The sequence below is a fragment of the Manis javanica genome, chromosome 16 (genome assembly GCF_040802235.1).
Source record: "Manis javanica isolate MJ-LG chromosome 16, MJ_LKY, whole genome shotgun sequence".
NCBI classification, from domain to species: domain Eukaryota; kingdom Metazoa; phylum Chordata; class Mammalia; order Pholidota; family Manidae; genus Manis; species Manis javanica.
Genome location: NC_133171.1, coordinates 48,539,870 through 48,567,605, shown reverse-complemented (window position 1 = coordinate 48,567,605; position 27,736 = coordinate 48,539,870). Strand labels below are relative to the sequence as shown.

Below are 27,736 nucleotides of genomic sequence, written 5' to 3'. Positions count from 1 at the left end.
ACAAAGTCAACCCCGTATCACTTGCCTCCATGGAGTGAGGGACAGGCCTGTGCCGGCAGGGAGGGGGAAGCCCCAGATCCCAAAGGAACTCAGCAGCTCCAGGCCTTCCTGTGGCCACGCCGCTGCCCTCCCAGGCCTCCCCAGTGCTGAGGCCCAACACCAGTGCCACCTGCCCCTCCCCTACCCTGGAAGCCTTCCCCGCCTGCTCAGCCACCTCTCCCTGCTGAAGCTCCATCATGCACATAGGCTGAGGCACATCTCTGGATTCATAACTCTGCTTGGCCCTGGACCCTTATCACGATTTGACTTGATGGAGACAATGCTTGTCTCTGCAGAGAGATACTGGCTGTGCCTGGGTGAGGACCCATACTTCGTTCTCCCCAGATTCGGAGCCACTGTGGGGCCTCTGCCCCCTCCTCTGACACCCGGCCCCACCCCACCCCGGCCAACAGTACCGTGTTGGGCATCTGAGTTTCAGGGTTGATGAAGCCCAGGACATCATCCAGACACATAATGTTGTCGATGACATCAAACTGAAAGAGAAAAGTCTGTCTGAGGAGGGCCCACTGGGAGAAGGGCAGAAGAAGGGGCCCTGGGCCAGCCACTGACTGGAAGGGACCCTGGAGCCCACCTCACCCAACCTGCTCACCTCAACAGGCACAGGCCCAGAGAGATAAGCTATCCAAGTCCCACAGCCCCCAAGGCCTAGGCCAGGGCTCTTCCCAAGGAACCAAGCTGCCCAGGCACACAGTGTTACATATCCTCTGTCCAGACATGGCTTTGCAGCTGTACTGGGCTTTCCCGTGAGTCTCCTGTGTGTCCCTAGCAGAGCTCTCAGATGTAGGGGTGATGCTTTCCCTGTGAGACGGGCTCCCCAAGGGCAGGGCTGTGTCTCCCTCAGACTGGGGCTCCTGAGGGCAGCGCCTTGCCTCTGCCATTGACTAGGAGTCCCTACAGTGTGACACTAGACGACCAGCTCTGCTGGCGGCAGACACCTCACTCACCTCCCTCTCCGGGTTGGAGCCAATGTGCAGCATGGCCATGGGGCTGTTGGGAGCGCTGTTGCCAGTGGAGGAGGACAACACGTGTCCAGCCCGCACCCCAGGGGAGGCAGCTGGCAGGGGCTTGGGGGAGCCCTGGGCAGGGCTGACGTGAGCAGCAAACTTGTTCCCGTAGGTCTCGGACAGGTACTCCCGCACCTTTTGGTCCCGGGACTGCTGTAGGTGGTAGGAGGTGGGGTTCTCCAGGTAGGACTGCACCTGGGTGGAGAAGAAGGCAAGGGCTCTAGGGGCTCCCGGGACCAGGGTGGGAGGGGACCGGTGGGAGCAGGCCCTACCTTCAGCACTTCCCCGGGCACCGGTGGTGGAGACTGGAAGTGAACGGGGGTGTTGATGGCGGGGGTGGAGGGTCCCCCCAGCTGCTGCTGCTGCATGTAGTGCATGACGGCTTGCTGCTGCATGCGCTCCCGCTGCTCCTCCTGCTGCGCCTGCTCCCGCATGAGCTGCATGCGCAGCCCAATGCGCGAGGCCATGGCGCCTGCTGGCACTGGCTCCCTGTGAACAGGAGGCAGGGCTGTGAGGCACAGGTCCTCTTCTGAGCTCTAGGCCTTAGGGAGGGCCCAGGGTAAGGAGTGTCTCACCCACTACATAGGAGAGGACACTGAGGCCCAGAGAGGGGAAGTAATTAGCCCAAGGTAACCAAGCCAGTGGGTGACAGATCTGAGACTCGAGTCCAAGTTTCCTGGTTCCTAGGTCAGGAGTGAAGCCTCCCTCTCCTTCATTCACTGCATTTGGTCAGCCCCCAGAGCTTGGCGTCAACCTTGACGCCTCTCTTCCTCTCATGATACATGGCGATCCTGTCCGATCTGACCTCAAATACGTTCTCCTCTCCCACCGCCACACTGCCACCAGTGTGGGCCCAGCCTCTACCACGCCTTATCCAGCCTCCTGAAGGGACTTCCTCATGCTCAGACTCCCTCCTTTCTTGCTCTGCAACATACTATTTGCAACTCAGTGACACAGTGATCCTGTTAAAACCTAAGCCAGATCCCGTCCTCACTCTGCTCAGAACTCTCCAGGGCTCCCACTTCCAAGTAAAGCCAAAATCCTTACCATAAAAGGCCCTGTGTGATCTGTCCCCACCTCCTGGTGCCCTCTGACCCCATCTCCTATTCTCCCCTTTTCTACCTGCTCCGGCCACACCCACCAGCCCCAGCAGTCCCTTGAACATGCCAGGCACACGCCTACCCCAGGGCCTTTGCACTTGCTCTGCCCTCTGCTTGTGATGCCCTTCCCAACTGCACCATGGCTCATCCCTCTACCTCCTCCAACGTTCAAATGTCACGTCCTTACACAGACCTCCCTTGACCACCCTGTTTAAAATGGCAAAATCCCTATCTGCCACCTAACATGCTCCCTCAGACCTTTCCTCTTTTATGTTTCTCCCTAGCACTTGCCACCATCTTGAGTATTAAGCATTTTGCTTAGTTATCCCACTCATTGTCTGTTTCTCACTAGGAATGTAAATTCCTGAGGGCAGGCATTTTGTCTGTCTGGTTAACTGCTGTGCCTTCAGCCTCTAGCCCAGGGCCTGGGACATGGTAGATGCCCCCTGAATGTGGGCAGGGAATGATCACTATTTATGAACCAGGCACTGGCAATATACCCTGAGCTCATGGAGTCTACAGTCCCATAAACGCGAGTGGCAAGTCCACAGGCCATTACAACCCTGTGCAGGGAGGGCTGCTTCAGGGCACCTGGGCCTCTCAAGGCCCAGGGAAGGTTGTCCCCAGCCCAGCACATCAGCCCTTGTTTTCGATGGGTCTCAGTGGAACAGGGGAACTAAGTCCCTAAGCCCACTCCAGAAGGGGAGAGGACAGGACAGAATGAGTCCTGCAACTGAGTCCCTAGCTCACTGAGTGACCCTGGGCACACCCCTCTCCCTCTCTGAGCCTCAGTGGCCCTGTGCACAAAACAAAAGGGTTAGATGGGGCTATTGTTAAAGTCCCTCCCAGCTAAGATGAGAGGAGACTCTCTAAGAGGTGCCCAGGCCCCATAGAGGTTCTATGGTAGGTGAGCAGGCACTGTCACACAGGGCAGACAGGGTCCTGAATCCCAAATCTGCCATTTCTCTGCTATATGACCTCAGGCAGTCACTTAACCTCTCCAGGTCTATTTCCTTATCTGTAAACAGTTTCTATTTCAGAAGATTGGTGAATGCATTAAATGAAAATAACGTGTCTGGCACAGTGCATGGCCCTTGGTAGGCTGAGCGGGTGAGTGATGGGTAAGCCTGGTGGAGTCAGCTGCAGTGTGGACAACAGGCCAGAGCTGTGCCCCAAGCTGCTAAGAAGGAGACCCAGACCTCTGCAGGTGGCCCGGGCTGACACATTCTGCCTACTGCCAGACACCAGCCTAAGTCGGTATTAGCAGGAGGAACTGGCAAATCAGTGAAAATCATTGGATCATGGAAATAGTAAAAATTGGCATCTATTTGAGCATTTATTGTGTTCTGGGCACTGTTCCAAGCACTTTCACCTCAAAGACCCCCAAGAGGTAGTTTGGATTATTAGCCTCCTTTTACAGATCAGGAGAAACAGAGGCACAGGGGGGTTAAGTGTCTGTGGCAGACACAGAGCAAGGCCCAACCCCAGGCAGTGGGGCTCCCAACCCCTGCTGGGGGGTCTGAGGCCACCGTGACCCTAGGCACAGCTGGGAGGGAGCTTGTCCCGGCCTGCATGTCCGGTTGATCAGGACCAGGAATGGAGCCCAGGCCGCCTAACCCAGCCCGGGGCCCCTCCATCCTCCCTACACTGTAGGATAGCACCACCTGCCTCAGGCTTTGCTGTATGTGGCCCTTCCCTCACCTTCCTTCCTCCCAGCCCTGCCCCCAGGCAGGAATTAGTGGAGGGGCTGTATCAGCCCCTGGGGTCTCTCCATCCAGCTCTCAGTAGGACAGTCCCCAAGGAGAAAGGAGCAGACACTCCCCTTTCCCCCTTTCTCTGTCCTGTAGCAAGGGCCAGCTGCACCCTCCACCCCACACCTTCCCTGTGCTCCCAGAGAGGGAGAGCCTGTCTTTTCAGCCCCCCAACCCCCTGAAGTCCTACAGACCTTGGGGCTCTGACCCTGGCCCAGCCTACTTCCCTGGCAGCTGCACCCCCTACACACTCACCAGCGCTGGGGAGCCCCTCCCACTCAGGAACAATCTGACTTCAGTAGGCCCTAGGGTGATGGCTCTGGGCCTGGCAGTGCCAGCCGGCATGGGAGGACTAGGGGAGAACGAGCCCCTTGTTCCTCTGACAAAGGCTGGGCGCCCGTCCTGGGCTGGGCCAGAGCTGGCTCTGCCTCAGGAGGGAGCGAGGCCCTGCTCCGCTTCTCACTGGCTGCACCAGCCTCAGTTTGTTCATTTGTAAAATGGACACAGGAATCCCCACCACCTGCTTGGGATCTGTGTAAGCATCCTGGGAGGGGACATTGGAGAACTGTGAACAGCAAGGTGTCGGCAGCCTTGGCCTGTCCCATCCCATCCCCTCTGTCAAGCAAGGCTGCTCCTTCCCTTGGAGTCTCAGCCTCTGCCCTTGGCACACCAGCCTGGGTCACTTTGAGGGTGATCTGCGTGGGTTTGTGTCGGATTAAGGGAGGCCCTTGAGGGGGCCCAAGTGTGGATGGGTGGTCTAGAAGAGACCTGGGCACGCTAACCACCCCTCCCTGAGCCCCCAAGCACACCTGCCCAATCTCAAGGCCTAAGGGCCACTCACAGCCTCCGCCAGCACCCATGCTGATCAGGAAGAGCTGAGAGGAGGGCACTGCAGAGCCAGCTGCCTCGGGTCCCTCCCTGCCGTCTGACTTCCAGACCCGCCAGGCTGGGGAGAGCCCTTTGTGCATGCATTCGGTAACAGCAGGAGCCTCAAGTACACAGTGTACAGACACAGGGTTACAGTGTTTCCCCAAAGAACCTTGTCCCCTGCGCCCACCCCCAGGTTACACCCTCCTCCTGAGGAGACCAGGGGACCTGACGCCCCAGAGAATCCCTGCCTCTTCCTGGTCCCATGGACAACGCAGCAGGGATGCAGTTTTAGCTGAGGTGATGACAGCTGTCCCCATTTGCACCCTCAGCAGCCCCCAGCCCCATCCTGCCACCATTCACCAGAACTGCCCACCTGACTACCTCTGCCCTAAGCTGAGTCTGGGTTGTGGCTTAGCTGAGCTTCCCAGCCTAACAGCTGGGCTCAAGTCCACACCAGCAGGGTGCCTGGGAAAACTGCTTGGCCTCTCTGCCTCGGTTTCCTCTCACAGCACCTGCCTCGGGGGTTCCTGAGGATCCCAGGAGACACAGGGAGTGTGTGGGCCTTACCTAGCAGGCCCTCAGGCATTTGACGGTGTGGATGCCCAGCTTCCCTCCACAGCTGTGCGCTTTCTGCTCAGGGCCAGGGCTGGTTTCCTACCGGCCTGTGAGTGGCCCTCCCTCACCAGCCATTTACACCTCAGTTATAAACATGCCCAGAACCTTTCCTGGGGGAAGATGTGGACAGAGAGATGGGGAGAAAGTTCTGTACTCCATGAGGGACAGACAAGGAGAAGGAGGACCCCAGAACAGTAAAGCCTCATATATAGGAAAGGATATCTCAAAGATATGGCATTGAGTGGGAGAAGAAAACCACAGAGGAAATGCACAGCCTGAGCCCCTTCAGGCAGGAAATGGGTAAAGGTAAAAAAGACTAGAAGGATCAGAAGGTGTCCTAAATGCCTGCCCTGCAGGGGTCAGGTATGGTCTATGCACTTCCCAAGTATTAGTTCACCTTTTCTTCACAACAACCCTATGAGGGGATTACTATTATTGGCCCCCAATTGTCAGGGAGGAAATGAGGCACAGAGAGGTGAAGTGACTTGCCCAAGGTCACACAGAAGGTAAGCAGCAGACTGGACATCTGAGCCAGGTCACCTGGCTCATAGCCCTCACTCTGGAACTTCTGTTCTGGGCTCCCCCAACACTCCTCTGGGGAGAGGGTGGGAAGAACAGGGAGCGATAAGCACGGGTTTTTATAGACTCTCATTCCACTTTGGAGGCACTTAACTCTTATGATGTGAATATGTGCTACATGTGTGAGTCTTTTAATACAAAGAGAAAGGAGGCAAGAAAGCTTCTAGGGGTTTTACCAGTCATATCCAAAGATGGGGTCCCCTCAGCTCCACCCAAGTCTACCCCAAGCCCCGCCCTGCTCAGTGCGATAGTTGTTAGGCCAGCTGAGGTCCCTGGGTGAGGACGCTGAGTGGCCACCAGAGGCAGAAGTCACACGCCCATTGCAGCTGGAGGGCCAGAACCCAGGGCCCGACTCAGTTTCCACTACAGCCCCAGACATGAGCCTTCAGAGGGAGCATAATCTTCATGCAGTGTCCCTCAAACAGTGCTCTTCAGTTAATTGAGGAGTCCGAACTGCCCCGGGGATTTTTCTGCCTTCTGGGTGATCCTTTCAAAACTGGAGCAGGAAGCAGACAATACACATACCCCATGGCCCAGCAACTCCATTCCTAGGTATATGCAGAAAAGCATACATATCTCCCCCAAGGATATGCACCAGGACGTTCCCAGCAGTACTGCAGAGAGGGCCAAACCCAGAAAACACCCAAATATCCACCAGCTGAGAAATGGATAAAGAAGTTGTGGTGCATCCATACACTGGAATGCTACCCAGCAACGATGGCGAGCCAACTGTTGCTACACAAATGACTCCGGCAGATGGAACGCTGAGCGGAAGAAGCCAGGCACAAAAATGCATACAACGTGATCGACGTATATAAAGTTCAAAACCAGGCAAAGTGAATCTTCTGTGTTGGAAGTCAGGATCCTGGTTACCCCTGGATGGGAGTGACTGGGAGGTGGCAGCTTGAGGACAGGAGAGCTTGGGCTGTGGGGAGACCAGGAATGTTCTGTAATTTGATGCGGGTGTTGGTGACATGGGGAGTGTCGAGTTTATGAAAATGCATCTGGCTGCTTACTGACCATTTATACACTTTTCTGTATGTGTTTGTACTTTCATTAACAATTTACATAAGTATGAGGACAGACCTTAAATAATTTAAAATAAGAGTTAAACAAATTACCCTCCTACCCTCCACCCAAGTGTGGCTATGACTTTAAAATGCCTTTGGTACCAGGCTGCTTCCATATTGCTGCCCTAGTGCGCCTGGGTACATGCTCTTTGGAACCGCCATCTGGAGGTATGTGTCAAAGCCTTAAAAAATATCCACTAGCCCAAAGAAGTAATCCGCAAGGCAGAAAAGGCTTTTATGCCTGAAGATACCTATCACATTATATAGAGAAAAACCAAAAATAATCTTAGAGAAAAATAAATAAAAAATCATCTCAATGCCCAGCAAAAGGATGGTTAAATAAATCATGTTGTGTTCCTCCTGGTGGAATGTTGTGTTTACAGTAAGTAACATGGTAACATGTCAAGTGACAAAATGTTGGAGCAAAATCGTAGATAGAATCTGAACATCACCGTGAAGAAATATGAATAGAAAAACATCTTGGGAGGAAATATAAAAAAAATAGTACTGATTTCTTTGGATGATGCAATCATGAAGAATTTTTTTCTTTTTACCTTTTGGAATGTTATTCTTTTTCTAGAATGAACATATGGATCTTTCTAATCAGAGAAAAATATTTTATGCTAATAGCTAATACTTATAGAGTACTTACTACAGGCTAGGTATTGTTCAAAGCACTTTATATAATTATCACACTTCATGACATACCAGTACTGCAGCCCCCCTTACAGATGAGGAAACAGGCTCAGAGAGGGTGTCACCTGCCAAGGGGCACGGAGCCAATGAGTGGCGAGGCTGGGCCCTGGCGGTCTGGCTCCATAGCTCTAATCCTAGGGTTTAGGGTTTAGCCTCAGTCATGCACCGGGGGTGCAGATTGCCATATTTTATTTTAGGGATTCCCACTGAAAAAGCCCCCCTACAATCAAAGGGTTTTAGCAGCTGATGTCTTTCATCCAGTCCAGGGGCCAGAAGGTGCCCGGGATGATAAAATGGTCTGGAATCCCCAAGCACAAGCAGAAAATCTCTACCCCTCCTCAAAGGGCAGAGATAATTTCCTGTATTCCCAGAAAAACATATGTCTGGCGGCTGAAACAACAAAGTATGCGAGCCCAGTGACCGGGATGCCTGTTTAAGTCATTTATTACATTCTGTGCCTCTGTGGTCAGAAGTTTTCTTCTGCTCCAGTCTGTTAGAAACCACCAATGTGCAGGAGATCCCTAGTTATGGCAGAGGGGAAATCAGACTGACCACTATAGGAAGGCCTCCTGAGCAGGGTGCCAAGGCTCCCAGAGGCAGGCGAAAGACCCGGACCTCCTGTGTAACCTCTCAGCTTGAGAAGGGAAGAGAGGGGAAGATCCCAGGACTGGGGTTTGTTTTGTCTTCTCTGAGTTCCCCTCTGGCACAGGAGGTGGCAAAGGAAGGCCTGATGAACTAGGAAATGAACAAGAATGTCCGTACAATCCCCATGTCTTAGGACAGGCCGTTCAAAATTACCAAGGTGGGCATGGGTTCCTGCAGGGCCTGGGGGAGGCATCAGCTGGCCCAGACCCAAAGCCGGGAGTGGGGAGGGGTCATGAGGTTCCCAGGAGCCAGTAATCCTGCCCACAAGATGTCATGGGAACTTGATATCATAAGCCTTGGATCTGACTCAGTGTCAGAGCCTGGCCTCAGTCTTTCCAGCAGTCAAGTGGGCTTACCAGCTGGGGTCACTGCTACCCTAGAGCTGGGTGACCAAAGGTGGGATGCTGGGTGTGGAGGCCTCCGCAAGGATGGAACCATGAGCATTCACTCTGTCCATGCCTCCTGGGTCCCCCTGGACAAGTCTCCTTTCTGTTCCTCTTAAGATTCTTTAGAGAAAAGGGTCCATTCCAAGGCTCCAGGCTAGGGCAGAGCAGCCGAGAGGCAACCCCAGCTTCTGTCTCTTCTTACTGCACATGGGCAGGAAGGCCTGGGCCAGCTTTTCCCATTACTGGGCACCCTCTGTTTCCTTTCCAAAAGCCTCGCGTTTTTTAAAAGATTTTCTTGTCTATCGCCTAATTCACTGCAGTGCTACAGGAGAGGCAGGTGAATGACACCACCGACCTTTGGTTTCTAAAGAGATCCTGAGCAGGCGGAGCACCCAGCACAGAGCCTGGCACACTGGAAGTGCTTCCTAATGCACGTTGTTAGCACATTATCTGCCTCAGGGGTTCCTGAGAGGTCATGAGAGGCAACAAAGGGACCCTGGCTACTTCCAATATTGAAAAGAGCTAATGGGAGTCACACTTGCCCCTGGAAAGGGTGTACTGTTGGGCTGGAAGGTATATTTGGTACCAGAGATAGGAATGAGGTCAGTGGTACATGCTTGTAACACTCCTATTTTAAGGTTTTGGCCTTTTTCCTTTTTATTGAGGTATAATTCATCCCAGCAAAATGTACAGATTTAAAGTACATAGTTCAATGAATTTTTGCAGGTGCATACCCCTGTGCAGTCACTACCTAGATCAAGATGGAGAATGTTTCCGTCACCAGAGAAAGTTCCCTCGGGAACCTCCCCCAGCGGGAAGCTCCAGTCTGACCTCCATCCGCCTGGCTGAGTGTCACCTGACCTTGGACGGACATAAAGACTATCATGCAGGATGTGGTCCTACGAGTCTTTCATACAATATAGTCACTCTGCCGAATGGGAACATTCTCAGCAAAGGCTGGTCAATCCCTTGTTTGTGATGAATAAAGACTGGGGAACAAATAGTGAATTACAGGAGGAAGCGAAGGCTCCAAAAAAGTGGTCTGCACAATGCACATGAGCAGCAGCAGAGCAGGAGTCAGACCGAGGATGCACCCCACTTCACCATGCAGAGCCCCTGCCTCCCCAGGAGCCTCCACTGGACGCCGAACACAGGCAGGAGGTGGAAGCGGAGGAGGGAAAGGAAGGAAGGGGGAGGCAAAGGGCAGCTACAAGAGCTTCCAGCCTGCTTGGTAGCTCCAGTGCCCACAGCTCAGGCCCATGAGCCCCACGTCCCAGCTCACATTCCACAGTTAAGGGTGGGAGCTGGTGCCTCCTGGCTGGCTGGTCTGCTGGCCCAGGCAAGGTAAGGCAATTGTGTGGCCAAGTGGGCAGCTTCAAAGGCAATCCCAGACCAGAGAGGTGCCCATCCTGTCCCCACCAGGCCCAGCCGGACCCTGGCATAAGCTTTGCCCCAGGAGGACTGCTGCTAGGCTTTGAAGGCAAGCAGGGACAGTGGTACATGTAGCTGAGGGAAGCGTGGAGAGGAGAAACCAGAAGGTCCTCGGGGGTGTCCACCCTTGTGATATGCACAGATACAGCCCAACCGAACATGTGGACCCTCCATATGTCTGTCTGTCTGTCTGTCTGTCTCTCTTTTTCACACACACACACACACACACACACACACATCTTGCCGATCCCTCACTCTGTCCCTCAGTGGGCAAATGCCTTTCTCCTGGGTTAGGGTAGGGGTAAGGGGACTGAAGCCCCTCTTTCCCTTGCCCCCTGAGCTCCCCTCCTGGATACTCGGTCCACAGGAGCATCCCGACTGTGGCCACATTGTTTGGTTTGCCACTGTTTCCTGGCACCTTACCAATCTCCCCAGGTACAAGCAAGTTTCCAGAAAAATTGGCTTTCTACTGAACCTCCACCCCATACCACCCATCAGACTTCCCAGAACGAGACCCGGGGCTCCCGAATGCTTCTTGTCCAATGACCCAACACAGGCTCAGTTCCCATGAGACAAAAAGCACCTGTGGCAGATGAGAAAACCAAGACTTAGGAAGGTTCAGTGACTTGTCCAAGGTCACACTGCAAGAGCAGAGTGAAGTGGGGAGGCAAACGCAGGTCTCAGGAGTCTGACACCATCAGCTCCAGCACAGGTGAGGAAATCTGGCAGCCCATGTAGATGGATGACTGCCCCCCTGAACTCCAGCCCTACCCCATTCCCCACACCCCACCTACAGTGAATCCTCAGTGTCCTCACCAGTCATCATTCGTGAATCCTACAGGGGGTCCCAGCAAGGCCTGCGTACCCCTCAGCCTTCCTAGGTTCTGCAGAACACAGGCCAGACCCCGCCACTTGTAGAAACTCTTCCGCTGAATAGCCAAGACTGATCCATGCCCAGGGGCTCAGGAAACTGATCTCACTGAGGCATTAAGGTAGGACACACGAGGTCCTTAGGGGGTTATATCAAGCTGGCTGGAGACAACGCTGATTGCACAGACCAGGGATATGGCACTGGACAACAGCAGAGGTGTGTGTGTGAGGGAAGGGGTGAAAGAGGGGGTCATCCTCTAGATGGCTCCCCAGACAGGAAGGAGCCTGAAGGGCAAGGCAGAGGGCTCAAGACAGGGACTCCCAGCGTCCCAAGCCCCCTCCGATCTCCCCCTGCCCACCCAGCCAGTCTGGTCCCTTCCCCCTGGGAGGGAAGGTCAGCTAACTTTGTGGATGACAGGTCAGCCTGTATGGTCACTGCCACCCCTCACCAGGTAGGATGAAGCCAAACAGTCTTGACCTTCGGGAGTGAGTCTGTCCCAAAAGGCCTCACTTAGCCCCACAAGCTCAGCACAAAAGCCTCTGACACTCGACAGGGTAACAGTGGGACTGGAGAACCTGCATTTGGCTGTCCCAGCACACAGCTGTGTGACCTCAGGCAAGTCCTGCCCTTTTCCAGGCCTTGGACCCCAAGCTGGTAACATGAAGGGGCCAGGCCCCTTCCCACTCTGTCCAGGCACACCCAGGGTTCAGGCGGCATGGATGTACCAAGGCCAGGTGCCCGAGGAACCAGCCTACAGGGCCAGGAGTGGGAGACATGGGTGTGACTTCTGTTACTTCGGCTACTGCCCAAAACTCGGTAACTCCTTATCCAGAGCTGCGGTGGCCTCAGTGACCCAACCTTTGCTTTTCCTTCTCCTCGGAAGACAGTAATCACAGCCCAGCCTTCTGCAGGCTGCCTGGGCAGGAATACTTGCCAATTCCGGTGGTAAGAGGGCACAGGCCCAAGGGCCACATGGAGCAGCTTCCGGCTCCGTCTGGAGGCCTCACTGCAAACCAGCCCCAGTGCCTAAGCACCCCCACCCAGCCACACAGCCCTCCCTGCTCCAGGCCCCCTGCTCTGCTCTTGCGGATTCCTCTCCTCCATCCTTGCAGCCCGGGCCCCTGCCAGCCTGTTGTCCCCCTGTGGCTTGTCTTGTACACTGCAAACACTTCGTTTTGGCCTCCCTTTAAAAAGTTTAATTGTCCTGTGAGTACTTTGAAAACAACCGCTTTATAACTGAAGTATCCAGGATTTGCTAAATAAAAGAAGACATTGGAATAGGGAAGGGGAAAGGAAGAAAGCAGAACACCCACAACCATAGATAATTGCATTAAGAAGGTGGCCTACTGTCTCCTGGTTACAAATCAATAGCCATTCATTATTACTGAGTGCTGAGTACTTACGACAGATGCACTAGGCATTGTTCTTAGTTCATACATATTATTATCCTCAAAGCAACCCCACCTACCAGTGAGGGAAGTAGGAATATATTCCCACATTTCACAAAGGGAGCAACTGAGGCACAGAGAGGCTGACAACTTGCCCAAGGTCGCACAGCTGGTAGGTGGTGGAACTGGGACACCAGGTCTGGGAGTCTGCACACCCAGCCTCTGCCTGTGCATGGAGCATAGATGGCATTGAGCTGGGTGCCTGTCGGGGGCGTCTGTCTGGAAAGGGCCGGAGGAGGTAGGTAGCGGGTCTCAAGCCCATTAGTGGAGGGACCCTGGGGTAGGCAGGTGCGACAGGACACCAGCCCCACTCAGCTCTCACCCTTCTAGAACTAGTCTTTTTTCAGACCCTTCCCCCTCACCTCAACCCACCGGGCTGCCCCAGTTAAGAGCTGCATCCCAGGCTCTCAGCCACCGCCCTGGGCTGCACCTCACCCTCCAGCTGGTTCTCAGGAAGACAGCTGGGTCAGTGCAGCGCTCATATGCTCTGGGCCCTGACAGACCAGAGTTCAAGTCTGGATTTGCCACTTACCAGCTGTGCAACCAGGAACAGGTACTTACCCTCTCAGAGCCTCAGCCTCCCTGTCTGTAGAATAGGAAGGTGGTAACGCTGCGACAGGGACCATGGGCTTAGACAGAGTAGCGTGAGGGCCTCCAGAAAAAGCAAGGCAGGCTATTTGCAGTCAAAGCAATGTAACTCCATGCAAGGAAACCCCCTACCAAAACTGTGTTAAACATTAAGCTCTAGAGTCATTCTTCAGCAAGATCAGTTATTATTCCCCAGATAAAGAAGAGTAGAACATGTTTTTATTATGCTAATCATTTGTAATCGTGTGTAAGATTCACTTTAGCATGCTAAAGGCCCAGGCCTGTGTGCTGTCTTTCCTCCTTCAGACTTGATGAGGTGACTTGCAATCTGGACAATTAATAATGGCAAGCAAGCCCAGCCAAAAACAACACAGTAAAAGGCAGGAAGGATTCCACCTTAAAGATAAGATTGCATTTTAATACCCAGGAAGTTAGGAAGTAGGATTCTTAATTTACTCTTTAGCAAACAATACCTCAGCCCACCTTTAGGGCTGGGCAGGCAGCCTTGTTTGATATGCTCCCAGATCAACAGGCAAGTATGTCCAGGAGAAATCAGAGCAGGAAGTTCCTTGTATTAAGTTAATTCTAAATATTCAGGGACCACTTAACAAGTCCACACCCCTAAGCTTTTTTTCACGTTCCCCCAAATCTTCAACTGCCTATAAAACCCCTAGACAATGCACCACTATGGGCTCTCTTGTCCCCTCCTGGTATGAACTAGGACTCTGTCCTCTCACTGTATCTCTCAATAAAAGCCTTTCCCTGGCTCTCCTACCTTGGGTGTTTGCTAAGTTTATTCTTTGACTCTGCAAACAAGAACCCCTGCATCAATGCCACCTCCCTCAGAGTTGGTGATGGGATCAAGGAGCTGAGCATGTGAAGGACCTGGCACCTGGTGTTGGTCCCCTAGCTGGGTGAGCAGAGTTGTCTGGCTGTGGCTTAGATGTGAGAGAGCCTTTAAAGTCCTCGCCGCTCCAAGCCTGATCCCCAGGCACGACATCCCCTGGGTTAGAAATGGTTAGAAATGAACTCAGGCCCCAGCCCAGACCTAAGAGGCAGAATCTGCATTTTAACATATAGCATCCTAGGAGAACTGTAGGTATGTTAAAGCGACTTTACTCGCAGCCTTCTGGGGGCTTGGTCACATGGTTACAAGCATGAAAGGTGGTGACAGGTAGGAAGAGACAGGAGGGAGGTGCAGGCCCCTGGTGGGGAGAGACAGTTTAAGGGACAGGCAGGCCCTTCTAAGCCTCATGTGAACCTGAGCAAACAGCCGGGAGTCTCAGGTCCAGGAGCCAAGGTGGAGGCAGGAACGCATGCAGGGCTCAGGGCCGGCTCTGCACTCGGCCCTCAGTGCTGGTCTGGCCTGTGCAGGATGGGGAACAGTCAAGGTCTATGGAGAAACAGCCTGGACGCTGATACTGTTGCCCATGGAAAAGCCACCCAGACAGGCCATGCCAGGCACATCCACTCTCACAGACACAGCATCTCGTACACCCACACCACTGCACGCGTGCACTCTTGCCAGCACATTCACACCAGCCAGGACTTGCCTGCCCAAAGAATAAAAGAAAAGCTCCAACGGAGAACCTTGAGGACAGGGTGCACCTGTGCCGTGTTCCCAGGAGGCGGGGCTGGGTGGGGTGCTGCAGCCTCCTGCAGCAGGACGAGGAGACCACCCTTTCTTCCACACTGCCACCTCCTTCTTACCTGCTGAAGCCCCAAACCCCTCTGAGCAATGAGAAACCCAACTCCTGAGGTTGACAAGGACCCACGTTTTAACTGGTCACCTGCAAGTATCTGATGACTGTCCCCCCATGCATGAAACCCGTCCTCCCAGGTTGCTGGGGGGTAAACAGCAGGTGGAGCTCTGACCTCAGGGTCCCACTGAGAGGCAGCACCCAGTGGGCGCTGTGTCCCTCTCCCCCTACCAACATCCACACAGAATAGCAAAGCCTGCCATCTCCCCATTGGGCCTCAGGAGGGGCAGGGCCCCCTGTCCACCCTGCCCATTGATGGGTGACAGCTCTCACCTCTACACCCCCATCTTCAGTTCAGAAACACACACTCCACTGACCTCTTTCACCACTGCAGACTGGATGGCCGGGGGGGCCCCAGGCTCCTGAAGACTCCAAAAAACCCCTAAAATGTGGGCCAGAACCTCAAGCAGGCCTAGGATGCCCCAAGAAAGAACCATTGACTGGGGGGGGGTTTGCTGGGGCTGCTGCAGGGTATGTGATGTCATGGGTTCTGGAAAGGCCCTTGGCCCCAAAATATCTCCCCTCCAGGTCCGGAAATCCCTCCCAACCCTGTCAAGTCACTGCTGGGAGAGGCTCCCACCTGAGGCTCTTGTCAACTCACACCCCTGGGAGAGGCGGCTGACAACTGGCCCAAGTGGTGAAAGATGGAGGGGGGCGGAAAGGGGGGCCAGACAGGCGGTGCTGATGGCCAGTCGGAGGCCATCATCTCCCCAGGGCCGCCCTGCCTCCCCAAAACCCAGCACGTCTTGACCAGAGAGGGGGTTAGCAAGGGGAGGGGCTTTAAGCGCCCCTTCCACAAACCTGCCAGGGGAAAACAAGTCCTGTCCCAACTGTCCCCTTGAGGACGGCAAAGTGCTGGCGACCAGGAGTGGGTGGCTGCCCTGAGAGAAGAGGTGGGGGGACAGGAGGGGGAATTAACCAGATTCCAAAATAGCACAGTTGGTTCTGCCTCGCTTCACCCTGCGCCATGTCTGGCAGCTTCTGCTTTCAGTCTGACTCACGCCTGGTGGGGGCAGGATGGGGCGGCTGGCGCAGGCAGAGGCTGCTGGACAAGCACAGGCCGTCCTCCGTTCACCAGGCACACCTACCCACCAGGCCTCGCCCCCTGCCCCGCCAAAGATCTGGGCTTCTGGGCATGGTCAAGAGGGGCACAAAACACAGGGGCCCCCTTGCTTGGGTCCCATACCAGCTCCTGCCCACTCTGGGCTTCCCCAGGGGTGGCAGCTACCCTAGACCCAGAGCTCTGACTCAGGTACACTCCACTGGCACCTGTACCCCATCTCCACCTAGGGAGCCAGAGGAGACCTGCTCCGACAGCCAGCCTCTCCCCTACAGGAGAAATGACCTTCAACAGCAGGGTCCCCACCCTGACCAGTGAAGTGAGCCGCCTCCACCTGCCCCATTCCCCCCAGCCCAGGTATGACAGGAACACCGATCTTACTCTCAAAATGCATGCAGCAGCTCACCCATCCCTTGAACACCACAAGAAGCACTTTGCCTTCAGCCAGGCAGAGAGGGGAACCAAGTGCCCTGGAATCAGTGTTGGGGTGGGGGAGGGGCGTGGGGCCTCTGTTCATCCCTTTCATGATCTCTGAGGCTTCCTGCCTCCCCAGCTTCCCCTGCAGCCATGAGACATGAGCAGCCGTCCTGCAGCCAGCTGCCTCGTACCCTCCTCCCCACATCAAAGGTGCTTAAGCTCCAACCTGAGACACCAACAAAAAGCCTCATCGTGAACACCACCTCTTGGTCCCAGTGTGGATCACGTCACCTCTCCTCCCGGCCGGCCCTCACGCCAGCACAGCAGTCCAGAATGGGTACAGCCACCTTCCTATCCAAGTGGGGCAGGTACAAGACAGAAGTTTGCTTGGCCGACGCCAGCCCTACCCATGGGGTGGGGAGTAGATGCCACTACAGAGCAGGGGTAGAATGTCAGAGTAATAAGGATGCCAGCATAGGCAGACGTTCCTTCCCCCACCACCCAGGCACACGTACCCTGAGCAAACCTGGTTTGGAAGTGAAAACATCCAGGCCAAAGGCTGTGGGCGGCCGCGGCAGCTGGAGAGATGAGTCAAAGCGATGGGGCCTTGGCACGCCGGCCTGGGACCCAATGTGGAGTTTTTGGTATGAATGCGCCGCCGGGCCCAGCACCTGCCCCATGCCTGTCTCCTGCCCGCCCCCCCTCCCACCAGCAGGCTTTACCTACACACCACTTCCTTCTCTAGGCTCTGCCCAACTCCTCGGCCCCATTAGGCACGAGACTGTAGTGTGAGTCTGTGGGGTGCAGCAGGCATTAAGGGGGAGGCCCCTCTCTAGGAAACAGGCACCAGGCAGAGCCTTCACCAGGGACAAAGCAGATGCCCTTGAATGAACTGACCCCCCCACTGCCCACAGAGACACGGAGGGAGGGTACTAGGAGGCAGGCACGTGGCAGCCATGGGGCTAGTGGCCCCAAGAGGGGAAGAGGCAGGGGCAGTGAGAGAAAGGAAAAGGAAGTCAGAAAAACCGCTACAATCACAGTCTCAGGGTGCTAGAGCTGGGAGGGGACTCAGAGGTGGCTCCAGGCTGTGTACTGCCCAGCACGTCCTCCCATCTTCCAGGAAAGCAGGAAGCACAGACAAGTGCACCCGCCTCAGCCAGGCCTGGAAAGGGCTGCCAGCATCTGGCACAGGGTAAGGGTCTCATCTGCGCTGCTGTGAGCGCCTAGAGGGATCCCAACAGCCTCCTCTTTAATCCATGGCAGTTGGCATGTAGTTGCTGCTCCTGAAGGTTGAACATGATCAATGTGGTGCTGGGGACTGGCCCCAGTGGGAAGGGTCGGCCCAGACAGCTTCGTGGGCATGGGGAGAAGGCAACTGTGGAAAGAGGGCCTGACAGAGCTACACTCCAAGGAGCTGGTGAACCCCCAGACATGGGCTTGGTGAGTGTGGCCCAGGCTGCCAGTGCCCTGCCCACATCCCCTGGGCATTCACAGTCCAGCCCGCCCACCTGAGCATTTCCAGCCACCAGCACCAAATCTGTGCCAGAGCCAACAGAGGCAGTGCCCTCCCCCAGCAGCCTTAGCGAAAGATGGAGGGGAGCTAGTGAATGAAGACCCAATCCCCTTCTGTACCCCACCCCACCACTGGGTAACTCTAAAGCATGCATGCTCTACTGAGGTCCCCAGTGAGACTGAGCCTCAGGCAGCCACCCGCCTCCTAAGACACATTTTATCTTCCCTCCCATCTCACTTATCTTCCTCCACTTCTGGCGCTTCCTGGGGACACCTCCTGAGTGAACTACCTCTACTCACATCCTTGTCACAGCCAGTGGGGCCCAAGGAGACAGTTTTGCCCTGAAACTGAGCAGCTAACTCTAAGCTTAGAAAGAAAGGCCAATAAAAGGGCCAGAGGAAGCTGGAGGCTGGCTGTCCTGAGAGGCAGGCGTCACTGGGGAAGACTGGGGGAACTGGATGCAGTGGTCAAGTATGTGCCCAGAACTCTGCCACCTGTGGGGAGTGAGTGAGCAGTGCTGGCAAAAGGCAGAGAAGAAGGAAGGATGTGCCAGGGTGGCACATTATGTGATGAAGAAGTCTCCACTCCAGGGGTGGGGGTGACAAAATGAGGTTACTAGTGACAGATGGCAACAGGTATTGCCTCCCACCCTAGGGCTGCAACTACGACAGAACTGTAGAACTCCAGCATTCCAGAACCTTAGCATGCCCATTCACTCAGCAGCATGGTGGTTAGGTTCCCTGCTCAGAACTAGGCACTAGGGACGCCATGGGAGGCCACGGGATTCAACACTAAGAGTGTGCATTTTGAAGCAGGTAAAGCTGAATACCACATCTGTCACTTACTGGCTGCAGGACCTTCAGCAACTTACTTACATTCACAGGGTCCCCGTATGCTCATGTGTAAAATGAGGGTAATGTCTACATTGGAGAGTTTCTGAATGGGTTAAACATAAAGCATCTAGTATAGGTAGGTGCTCAATACAAATTGATGGATGCATGGGTATAATGGATGCATGGATAGATGGATGGACAGACAGATGGATGAATATAGCAGATGGATGAATATGTGGACAGGTGGATGTATGTTTGAAAGGAGACAAGAGAGATACAACAGTTGTCTGCAGTAGTTCCCATCTGCTTCAGTATCTTTCTCTGCTAAATTAAACAAGAAAATGAAGGCCCATCACTCCCTAATTTATCTGTTGGAGAAATCTGCATCTCCGTTATCAGGTTGACAAATGCAAAGTGAGGTCCTCCTAATGAACCTGAGCCACATTCCTGGGCAAGGGTCATACCCTGAAGGGTGTGCAGGGTTGTGTCAGAGTAGAGGGTATCCTCCTGGCTCAGCCACCAGTTCCCAGTGCATACACACCATGCCCCTATCCCCTCGAGTCCCACTCTACCTGGTCCCTACCCCAGGGGAGATGCGCCAGGGCCTAGGGAGAAGGAGAAGCCAAACTAAAGCAGGCAGGAGGTCAGGCCAGGATGCTAAGCAGAAGCCAAGGCTGTAGAACAGAATGTGGATATGGGGGGACGGGGCTGCGTAGGGATCAGAGAGAAGGGATGGCAGAGCAGAGCAGAATTTATTGTCTTGGAGGAGAAAGAGAATAGCCCTGAGAGAATAAGGGAGCAGAAACAAAATGGACTGAGCAACAAAGAAAGGTCAGTCCCCTGCTCCATCATCACAGTGGCTCCCCACAATCTGCCAGATAAAGTCCAAACTCCTAAGTCAAGCCTTCAAGGCATCCAGGATGCCCCCGCTTTAAATAAGCCCTGGGCTCAGCTAAGGAGGCCTCCTCATTCTCTCTTCCCAACCCAGTCCCAGCCTCCGTACACTCCCCCTGCCTATCCACCTTCCACAGATTGTCTAACCTCCACTCAACTCTCGAAGCCGGGCTCCAAGGCCACCTCTTCCAGGTAGTCTGCCCTGACCTTGCCTGCCTCTGATTACCAATTGAAAACAATCAGTTAATCCACAGCTAGCCAAGCTCTGTGCCTGATAGGAGGATACAGAGATGAATAAAACGGTCCCTACCCTCCAGCTACTCACAGCCTAGTCTGGAAAAAAACAGCATTACCTGATAGCATATATTGTACCTCCACTACTACAAGTACTACCACTATTACCACTACTAATAAACCTGCCCTGAGCACTTACCATTGTCAGGAACTGTTTCTAAGGGCCTTAGGCCTTGTAATTCCTTTGACCTTCTTAACAACACTGGGAAGTAGGAAAAATTTGTGTACCCATTTTACAAATGAGAAAACTGAGGCACAGAGAAGTTACACTGTCTAGTTTTCTCTGCTGTAGGATAGGCTTCCTCAGGCTGTCCCCAGGTTGTCTCTTCCTCGGCATCTCCCAAGTAGAGGGCACTCAAAGATTTCCCTTCTGTGCTTGACACTCCCACTCCTGTGGCCTCGGATGAAGATGTGTCGGCTGGTTGGTGGGAATGGCAGAAACAGAGAAAGATGAACCCCAGCAGCGTGGGGAAGGAGACAAGGCCCCAGCGTGGGGTGAGAGGGAGCTGGCTTCTGCATCCCCTTCCAGCTTCTCCTTTCCCCACCTGTCCCCTGGCCCAGCACTGGCACTGCGCAATCTTGTGCTCACTGCAGAATGCCCTGCTCATTTGCTAAGGGGGCTGAGGTAGCACTGAAGGAGGACAGGAGGCAAGGAGGGTGGGCTGAGAAGGGAGAAGTTTCAGCTCTGCCCAGCCCCAGGGGGCTGGGGCTCATGGAAGATGGAAACTGAGCCCACAAAGTGAGAAACAGGGCAGATCCCCCTAAGAGTCACGTCTGGGCATCCCTCCATCTTGGCCTGAGACCCATGGGCGCTAGGCAGGGGGAGGCCCTCATGGCCTAGAGCTGAGCTGCCCCCTCAGCAGGCTCTCAGGCCTCAGAGACCCCTGCAGGATAGGAAACCCAAGGAGATGGGGCAGCTCAGGATGGACTCTCAGAATAGATGCAACTGGAGGCCTTGGCACCCACACCTCCACGGGGGTCTAGGTTGGGAAGGGGGGCTTCCTAGCCAACCTGTGGAGCATAGAAAAATGGGTGAGGGTCTCGGCCGCAGCCCTAGCCACACCTGACCTCTACATCTGTGCCCTTCCAAGAAGCACAGGAGATACACAGTGCAGGTGAAGCAGGTAAACTGAGGTAGACAGCTGCCCTCCAGCTCTGGAGACCAGCTCTGCCTGCCTAGCCACCTGGATTGTCCTTGAAAATGAACTGTCATGCTTCTCACAGGCACACAGGGACTCCAGACCCTACTGTTCAGGGGACCCCTTCTACCCTGGGGACATATACTTTCCAGAAAGTAGCCTGCCTCAGTCTCCAAAGTTGGGCTGTGGAAAGAAGGACACTGACTTTTCCAGGGTCCCAGCCTGCGGTTGGGTGTGCAGCACTGTATGTGGTGCAGAGTAGACCCTGGACCCCAGGCTGCCTGGGCTTGACCCCCATCTTCCCCGCTTGCTAGCTCTGTGATCTTGGGCACATTCCTGAAGCCTCTCAATGCCTCAGTTTCCTCACGCCAATGGGGAGCAGTGCTCCCTACTCTTGCGTTTCACAGTTGATGAGAGAGACAAATGTATTCCTGTGGCTTCTCAAGGCTCAGAATGGTCCAGGCTGCTCCACTCGGGACACGGCCATCCCCTAATGGCCAGTCTGCCCAACTCCTCCCCAGGGGCCCAACGGCTGGGGGTGCTGAGGAGCTGAGGAGCTACTGCTGTTGATAGAGCTGGTGCCAGGTCCATGGTGGGCACGGGGCCCAGGCGTACAATGGGGCTGTGTGTGCACCCAGCGTTACCCTGGAGCAGAGCTGGGCAGGCCGGCATCTGGGGTCAGGCCAGGAATTCATTTCCCTGGAGAGGGCCTCCCACTCCCTCCAGGCTGCACAGCACTGTTTTGGAGGGAGGAGGAGCAGGCACCCCCCACTCCCGACCAAGCACAGGCAGAGGAATGGGGACATGCCCTGTGACAGGCACTGGGGAATCGGCCTCCTGAGTCCAGCCGCCCAGCAGCGGGCTCACTTGTGAGGCATTGTGGACCCATTCTATAATCTAGGCCTGTGGATTCCTCTGCGGGCGAAGGGAAGGTAAAGTCTGTACGCCCAGAGAAGGTGCACGAGAAGCCCATCACAACTTCCTCCCTGGGCAGACGGCCTCAGGCCACCCTTGCCAGCTTGCTGGGGCCCTGGGCTCAGCACCAGAGCCCTGGGGTGCCCTGGGGAAGGAGCCTGCTTACTCCCCAGGGGAATGAGTCGCCGGCCAGCTGCAGCCAGGATGGCAGGGAGATGGTGGGCAGGTGGATCCTCTCCTCTCCCCTGCCCGGCAGGTTTCTCAAGCTGGAAAACCACTCAGTTGGTACGGGCCACTGACCAGCGAGCCAGCCCAGCCTCCACAGGCCACTTGCTCCGGTTTAGGGGATAGCCCAGTGCCAGGATTTGCAGCCTTGATGTGCTGATGGTCCCCACACTGACTGCTGGAGCTGCAGGTATGGATGAGCCCCCAAAATGCCCCTGATGGGGTCAGGCTGCAGGTCAAGGCAGACACGTCCCCTTGAGTGAGAATCAGGGTGTGAGGCAAGGGAGGAAGGGGCCACCAGCCTCAGCAGGTAGGGGAAAGGGAGGAAGCCAGTCCACATTAGGTTGTGGCCGAAATTTGGAGATGAAGAGGGGCTCCTTCGCATGAATCACTTTCCATTCTCCTCAGAGCCCGGGAAGCTCCTGGCATCAGAAGATAAGCACGCTGGCCCCCTCACTGACTCGATTTTACACACCCCTCGCATCCAGTCATAATGACACAACTATGTGCCACCCACACTCCCAGAAGGCCACACACAAAAGTCACAATGGCAGCCCCAGCCCCGTGGACACAATTGGATGCCCATCCTTCCTGTTACCCCACAGGCCCCCATCCCCCAACTGAGCCCCAGCGCAAGCACATGGCATCCTGGAGGCCCCAGTCAGGGCACTCAGCACCTCAGGGGAACCTGGGAGCTCCTACCTGGTGAGAGGGAGGGGGCCTTCCCCAGTCAGGCCCACTTCACCAACCCTTGTGTGTGTGTGTGTGTGTGTGTGTGTGTGTGTGTGTGTGCGTGTGTGTGTGTGCCAGGCCCACTTCACCAACCCTTGTGTGTGTGTGTGTGTGTGTGTGTGTGTGTGCCAGGCCCACTTCACCAACCCTTGTGTGTGTGTGTGTGCGTGTGTGTGTGTGCCAGGCCCACTTCACCAACCCTTGTGTGTGTGTGTGTGTGTGTGTGTGTGCGCGCGCGCGCCAGGCCCACTTCACCAACCCTTGTGTGTGTGTGTGTGTGTGTGTGTGTGTGTGTCTCCTACCCTAAGAGCAGACCTGCAAGCGCCAGAGGGGCCTTCTGAAACTGAGCCCATCACCCACATTTTAACCAATGGCTCATTTTAACAATCTGCGGCTCAGGGTGGGGAAGCATGTTTGTTCAAGTTTATGAGCAAGGCTGAGCCTGGACCCCAGGGCTGGAGCGGCTTTAGGCTGGCCACACAAGGCAGGGGGAGAAGGCAGAGTGAAGGGAGGGAAGGAAGAGGAGGGGGTAGAAGGTTTGCCAGCAGACCAGAAGTTCCAGTGTTCTGGGATGCTGGGCTGGTACTTCATTCACCCATTTTAAATATTTCTTGAGCATCTACTATGTGCCAGAGCTGTGGCCAGGGTCCTTCTGCCCAGTCTCAGTTCTCACTCCTTCTGTGAGATTTTGCTTGTGGGACTGAGTATTGTCTTTACAGCACTCACATCCTGCAGGCAGCGAGGCCAGGGCAGCACTCAAGCCTCTGCTCACAGGAGCAGCCTGGCAGTCCCCTCTGTGCCTACAGCCCTGGGGAGAGGCCCAGCACCCTCTGGGCATCAGTGTTCACGCACAGCAGAGCCCTCTGCACAGGTAATCTCTCAGAGCCAATGCTGACTGAGTTAGAGAGCACGCACAAATGCCAGCTGACAAGGAACCTGGGAAGACACCTACCAGATTCCCAGGCCATTTTTAGCAGAACCCTGTCTGCAGACAAAATTTACTTGCAACCTTGATATGTAAAACATGTGAATGAAACAACTCTGAGGGGACGTGGACCAGACCACGTGGCTTCCAACTGGGGGCCTCCCCCAAGCTCCTCAACAGTCCCCAAAGCATGTCCTGGGGTTCTGAGGAAGTCTGAAAACCAGCTTGCCCTGGCCTCTTCATGTTACAGAAGGCCAGAGGGAGCAAGTAACATGTGCCAATCAGTAGCAGAGCCCAGGGAGAGCTGGAACCGCGCTCCCCCACCAAACCTCCAGGCCAAGCTCTCCTCTCCAACCCCCAGGGCAATAGCACCCCCTCCCTCACACGGGAAAGGACCTAACACTGCCCCTCACACATACATGCGCCCCAGTCTTATGGATTTGGCCCCTGCCACATGTGAAGCACTGGGCCAGATGCTCCACAAACATTGAACCCTTCATTTTCCCACAATAATTCTATGGCCTATGTGGTATCATTTCTGTCATGTAGGTAGAGAAATGGATGTTCAGAAAAGTTAACTGACTCGCCAAACCTGGGAAGAGCAAAGCCCACATCGCAGCCCACCTCTGTGCTCCTGACTCCTGGCTGCAGCCTTGCAGAAATTGCCACCATCAGGATGCCTGGGTATAACCCGCTCCCTTGGGGCCCCATTCCAAGCTTTGCCTCACTCAAAGAAAAGCTGAGAAGCCTCCTACCCAACTCACTCCAACGGGACAGCACACATAGGGCTTCTCAGTAATAATAACAATAAAATGGTAAAAACACCATCATTTCCCAATTAAATAGCATTTACTTATTTAGGCATTTCATACATTTTTATCTTCTTTAATCCTCACAACTTAATACCCCATCCTCATCTCACAGGTGAGGAAACTGAGACACAAAGAGGTTGATGACTTGCCCAAGGCCACACAGCCAAAAATAGTAAAGCTAAGATCTGACCCCAGGCAGTCTGGCTCCAGAGCCCGCACACCCAACCACTGAGCTACACTCCTTCCCTATAATGTCTGCGGGTTCTTCCTCAGCAGTGCCTGTAACAAGTGCCCTACCTCTGGGCTTGCCTCCCTCCTGAGGCCCCTCTCTGCAGGAGTCCGAGGCCCCCCGGAGCCCCTGAGGGAGGGGCATGGGCAAGCCTACCTGATGAGAACCCTTAGCTCTTGCTCTCCAGCTGGATGGAAACATCCACCCCACCTCTTCCCTATGCCCCCAGGAGTGGGATCTGGAAGGCTTAGACTGTGGGAGAGCAGTGGGCACGCAAGCAGGAACGGGATGCCTCCTGCAAGCCCAGATTCAAGTTGTGGCAGGTACAAGAAGGAGCAGATGCTGTCCTTGTTCTCCCGCCAGGCTCCGGTCCCGAGCAATGACCAAAGTGGGCGACCCTGCCACCCTAACCACTTCAGTACCGGCTGCACCAGATGTTGGCAACACTCAGAAACAGGGCTAAAAATAGACTCTCTAATGAGTCAGTGCTAAGAATAACTCAGGCCAACAGCTCTCCGGCAGAGGACATGCTCTGTCAGGGAGCTACTACCTCCTCCCATCTCCCAGCCCAGCCTGGCCCACCCGCTGGCCTTTCACTTGGAGGCCCCACAGTCAGCAGAGGACCTGGGGTGTTTACACCCCAACTGCTGCTGAGTTGACAGAGACATGGGCAGGCCCACATGCATTCCTATCACACAAGCCGGTGGCCAGCCACCCTGCGAGAAGGGTGTCCAAGGGGTGGGCAGAAGCTGGAAAAGGCAGAGCTATACTGAGGCACCAAGACACTTGAGTTTCTTTCCAAACTCTAATACCAATTCCGCTTGGGAAACTAGGAAACCGTGCCTCCAGGTCTTCTTCCCTCATGTGTCACCTGTAAAGTAAGTCCCTAGAGTCAGCCAGACTGGCCCACTTCCTAAGTGATCAGAGGAACTCAGACCAGAGAGGGACAGCAACATACTAAAGGGCAGACATCAGACGTGGGGCCGGATCAGCATTTGGGTCCACCTATGCCAGATCCCATGGCCAAGGGTCTCCCTCATTTCTCCCATGCTCTTCCCTCATCACTCCCAGAAATGAGGGGAATTGTTAGACTCGTGGATATCTGTACATGAATTGAAAATTATTAGAGCACATTCACATATGGTGTCAGAACTGAACTTATCAGTAAGGCAGATGATAAACAAGATGACAAGTTGCATCACACAGTTGGGAAGACTAAGGCTCAGAAAACCAAATTACAGTTGACCCTTGAACAACACGAGTTTGAATTGTGCAGGTCCACTTATGTGCAGACTTTTCCCAATATATTAGAAAATTTTTTGGAGATTTGCAACAACCTGAAGAAAGATTTTCTCCTTTCTAACTTACTTTACTGTAAGAATACAGTATATAATACATACACAAAATGTGTGTTAACCAACTGTTTATGTTATCAGTAAAGATTCCAGTCAACAGTAGGCTTAACAACAGTAGTAGTTGAGTTTTGGGGAAGTCAAAAGTTTTACGTGGATTTTCAACTGTGCAGGAGGTCAGCCCCTCTCACCCTCAGGGTCAACTGTAACTTGCCAGAGGCCCCACAGCTGGAATGAAGCCTTATTACCATCTATTAGTCCAGGAAGTATCACCCAGGAGCCCATATGCTGGGAAGAGCCCTTTGTCCCAGCAATGCTCAGAGCAAATAGGACACCCTCTAGAGCTGCTGGGAGTCAAAGGGAGGGGACCGGGAAAAGGGGAGAAGCCGCCAGGAACGGAGCTGCCCCATACACAACATTCTCTGAGAAGGACAGAGGAGGGAAAGAAAGAGAAGTTGTCCTGGGTAGAGAGCACCAGCCATGGAGTCAGAAGCCCTGGGGTGTGGCCCCAGCTGTGTTAGAGATAACTACATGATCCGGGGAAATCATTCCCCAGGTGTCACTCCAGGTCTGTTTCTCCATTTGGAAAACGGACCTTTGAACACATATCACTGACATATCTGAGGATATATCACAACCACATTTGGAGATGAACAATGAATATTATCGTATCAAAGGTTCTGGCAAGTCCTGTAGCAAAGGCAACAGTTTTGCTTTAATTGACTTATACTCTCCCAGACATACTTGACCACCAAACCTTTCTACAGAACACATCTTGGGAAGCCCTGGAGAAGATGCCGAGTCACCAATTCAAATGTCTGCAGGGGTCAGCAGGAAAACCCAAAAGCTTGGGGCAGGCCCAAACCAAAGGCATCAAGACCCTGCAGTTAGCAGCAAGCCCTGAAAAATTCCTGGAACTCTGGAGGTTCAGGGAGTCTAAACTTCTGTTCTATGAAGGCCTCTCTCAGGACCCACCCTGGGTTTTAAGCCCATTTGATGTTCAACAATCTTGTTGAAAGAGGCAAGTGAAGGGGAGCAAAATATGCCAAACGGCAAACCAGGAAAATCCGTCAGGCTGCCTGTGTCTGCCTGGCTCCATGTACAGGCGCCCTGAGCCTGTCCTCTGTGGGTCTCATCAGGCTGCCTTCAGAACTCAGAAACTGGGATTATAAATCTGGCCTGATCATTAACCATTGCTTTTCTTTTGTTTCCATAAAAAAGCAGTATTTCCCAGATTTCTCAGGCAATATAAGCCTACCTTTGGGAGTCCAGTTGCATCACCTCCTCCTAAAATGAGACATAACTGTTTATCTGAACCAACTGATTTTCAAGATGAGGAAATTCATTCAGTGAAATACTGGAATAATCAGCCAACTCAGCTTCTCAAGTGTGAAAGGTCTTCAAGTTCCAAAGGCGAGACAGAAGGGGAGCAAATTATGTCACCCCAAAATAAGCCACTTTGGCATGCTGATTATTTTGAATTCAAGTTACTTAAGAAACAATAGGTACAGGAGGACACTGT

General features: G+C 54.2%; 1 protein-coding gene and 1 long non-coding RNA gene across 6 annotated transcripts in view; one reads left to right on the top strand and one right to left on the bottom strand.

The window, feature by feature from the left end:
• Positions 1 to 27,736, bottom strand: part of TFEB (transcription factor EB) — a 56,698-nt gene that overhangs the window by 5,012 nt on the left and 23,950 nt on the right. For 2 of the 5 annotated variants that reach the window (XM_037005129.2, XM_017657067.3), the window contains exons 2-4: positions 1,337 to 1,553; positions 1,005 to 1,259; positions 456 to 533 (exon numbers count right to left, since the gene is read on the bottom strand). In XM_037005129.2, the coding sequence (XP_036861024.1) occupies positions 456 to 533; positions 1,005 to 1,259; positions 1,337 to 1,531 (528 nt within the window). In that variant the 5' untranslated portion in view covers positions 1,532 to 1,553. Of the gene's footprint in view, positions 1 to 455; positions 534 to 1,004; positions 1,260 to 1,336; positions 1,554 to 14,375; positions 14,400 to 16,866; positions 17,031 to 27,736 lie in introns of those variants that run through there. The other 3 variants (XM_017657065.3, XM_017657066.3, XM_073224011.1) reach the window with 3 other exon arrangements.
• On the top strand, positions 17,152 to 26,146 carry LOC140846648 (uncharacterized). The gene is made up of 3 exons (XR_012125982.1): positions 17,152 to 18,679; positions 22,196 to 22,354; positions 24,371 to 26,146. It is a non-coding gene; the product is annotated as an uncharacterized lncRNA (long non-coding RNA).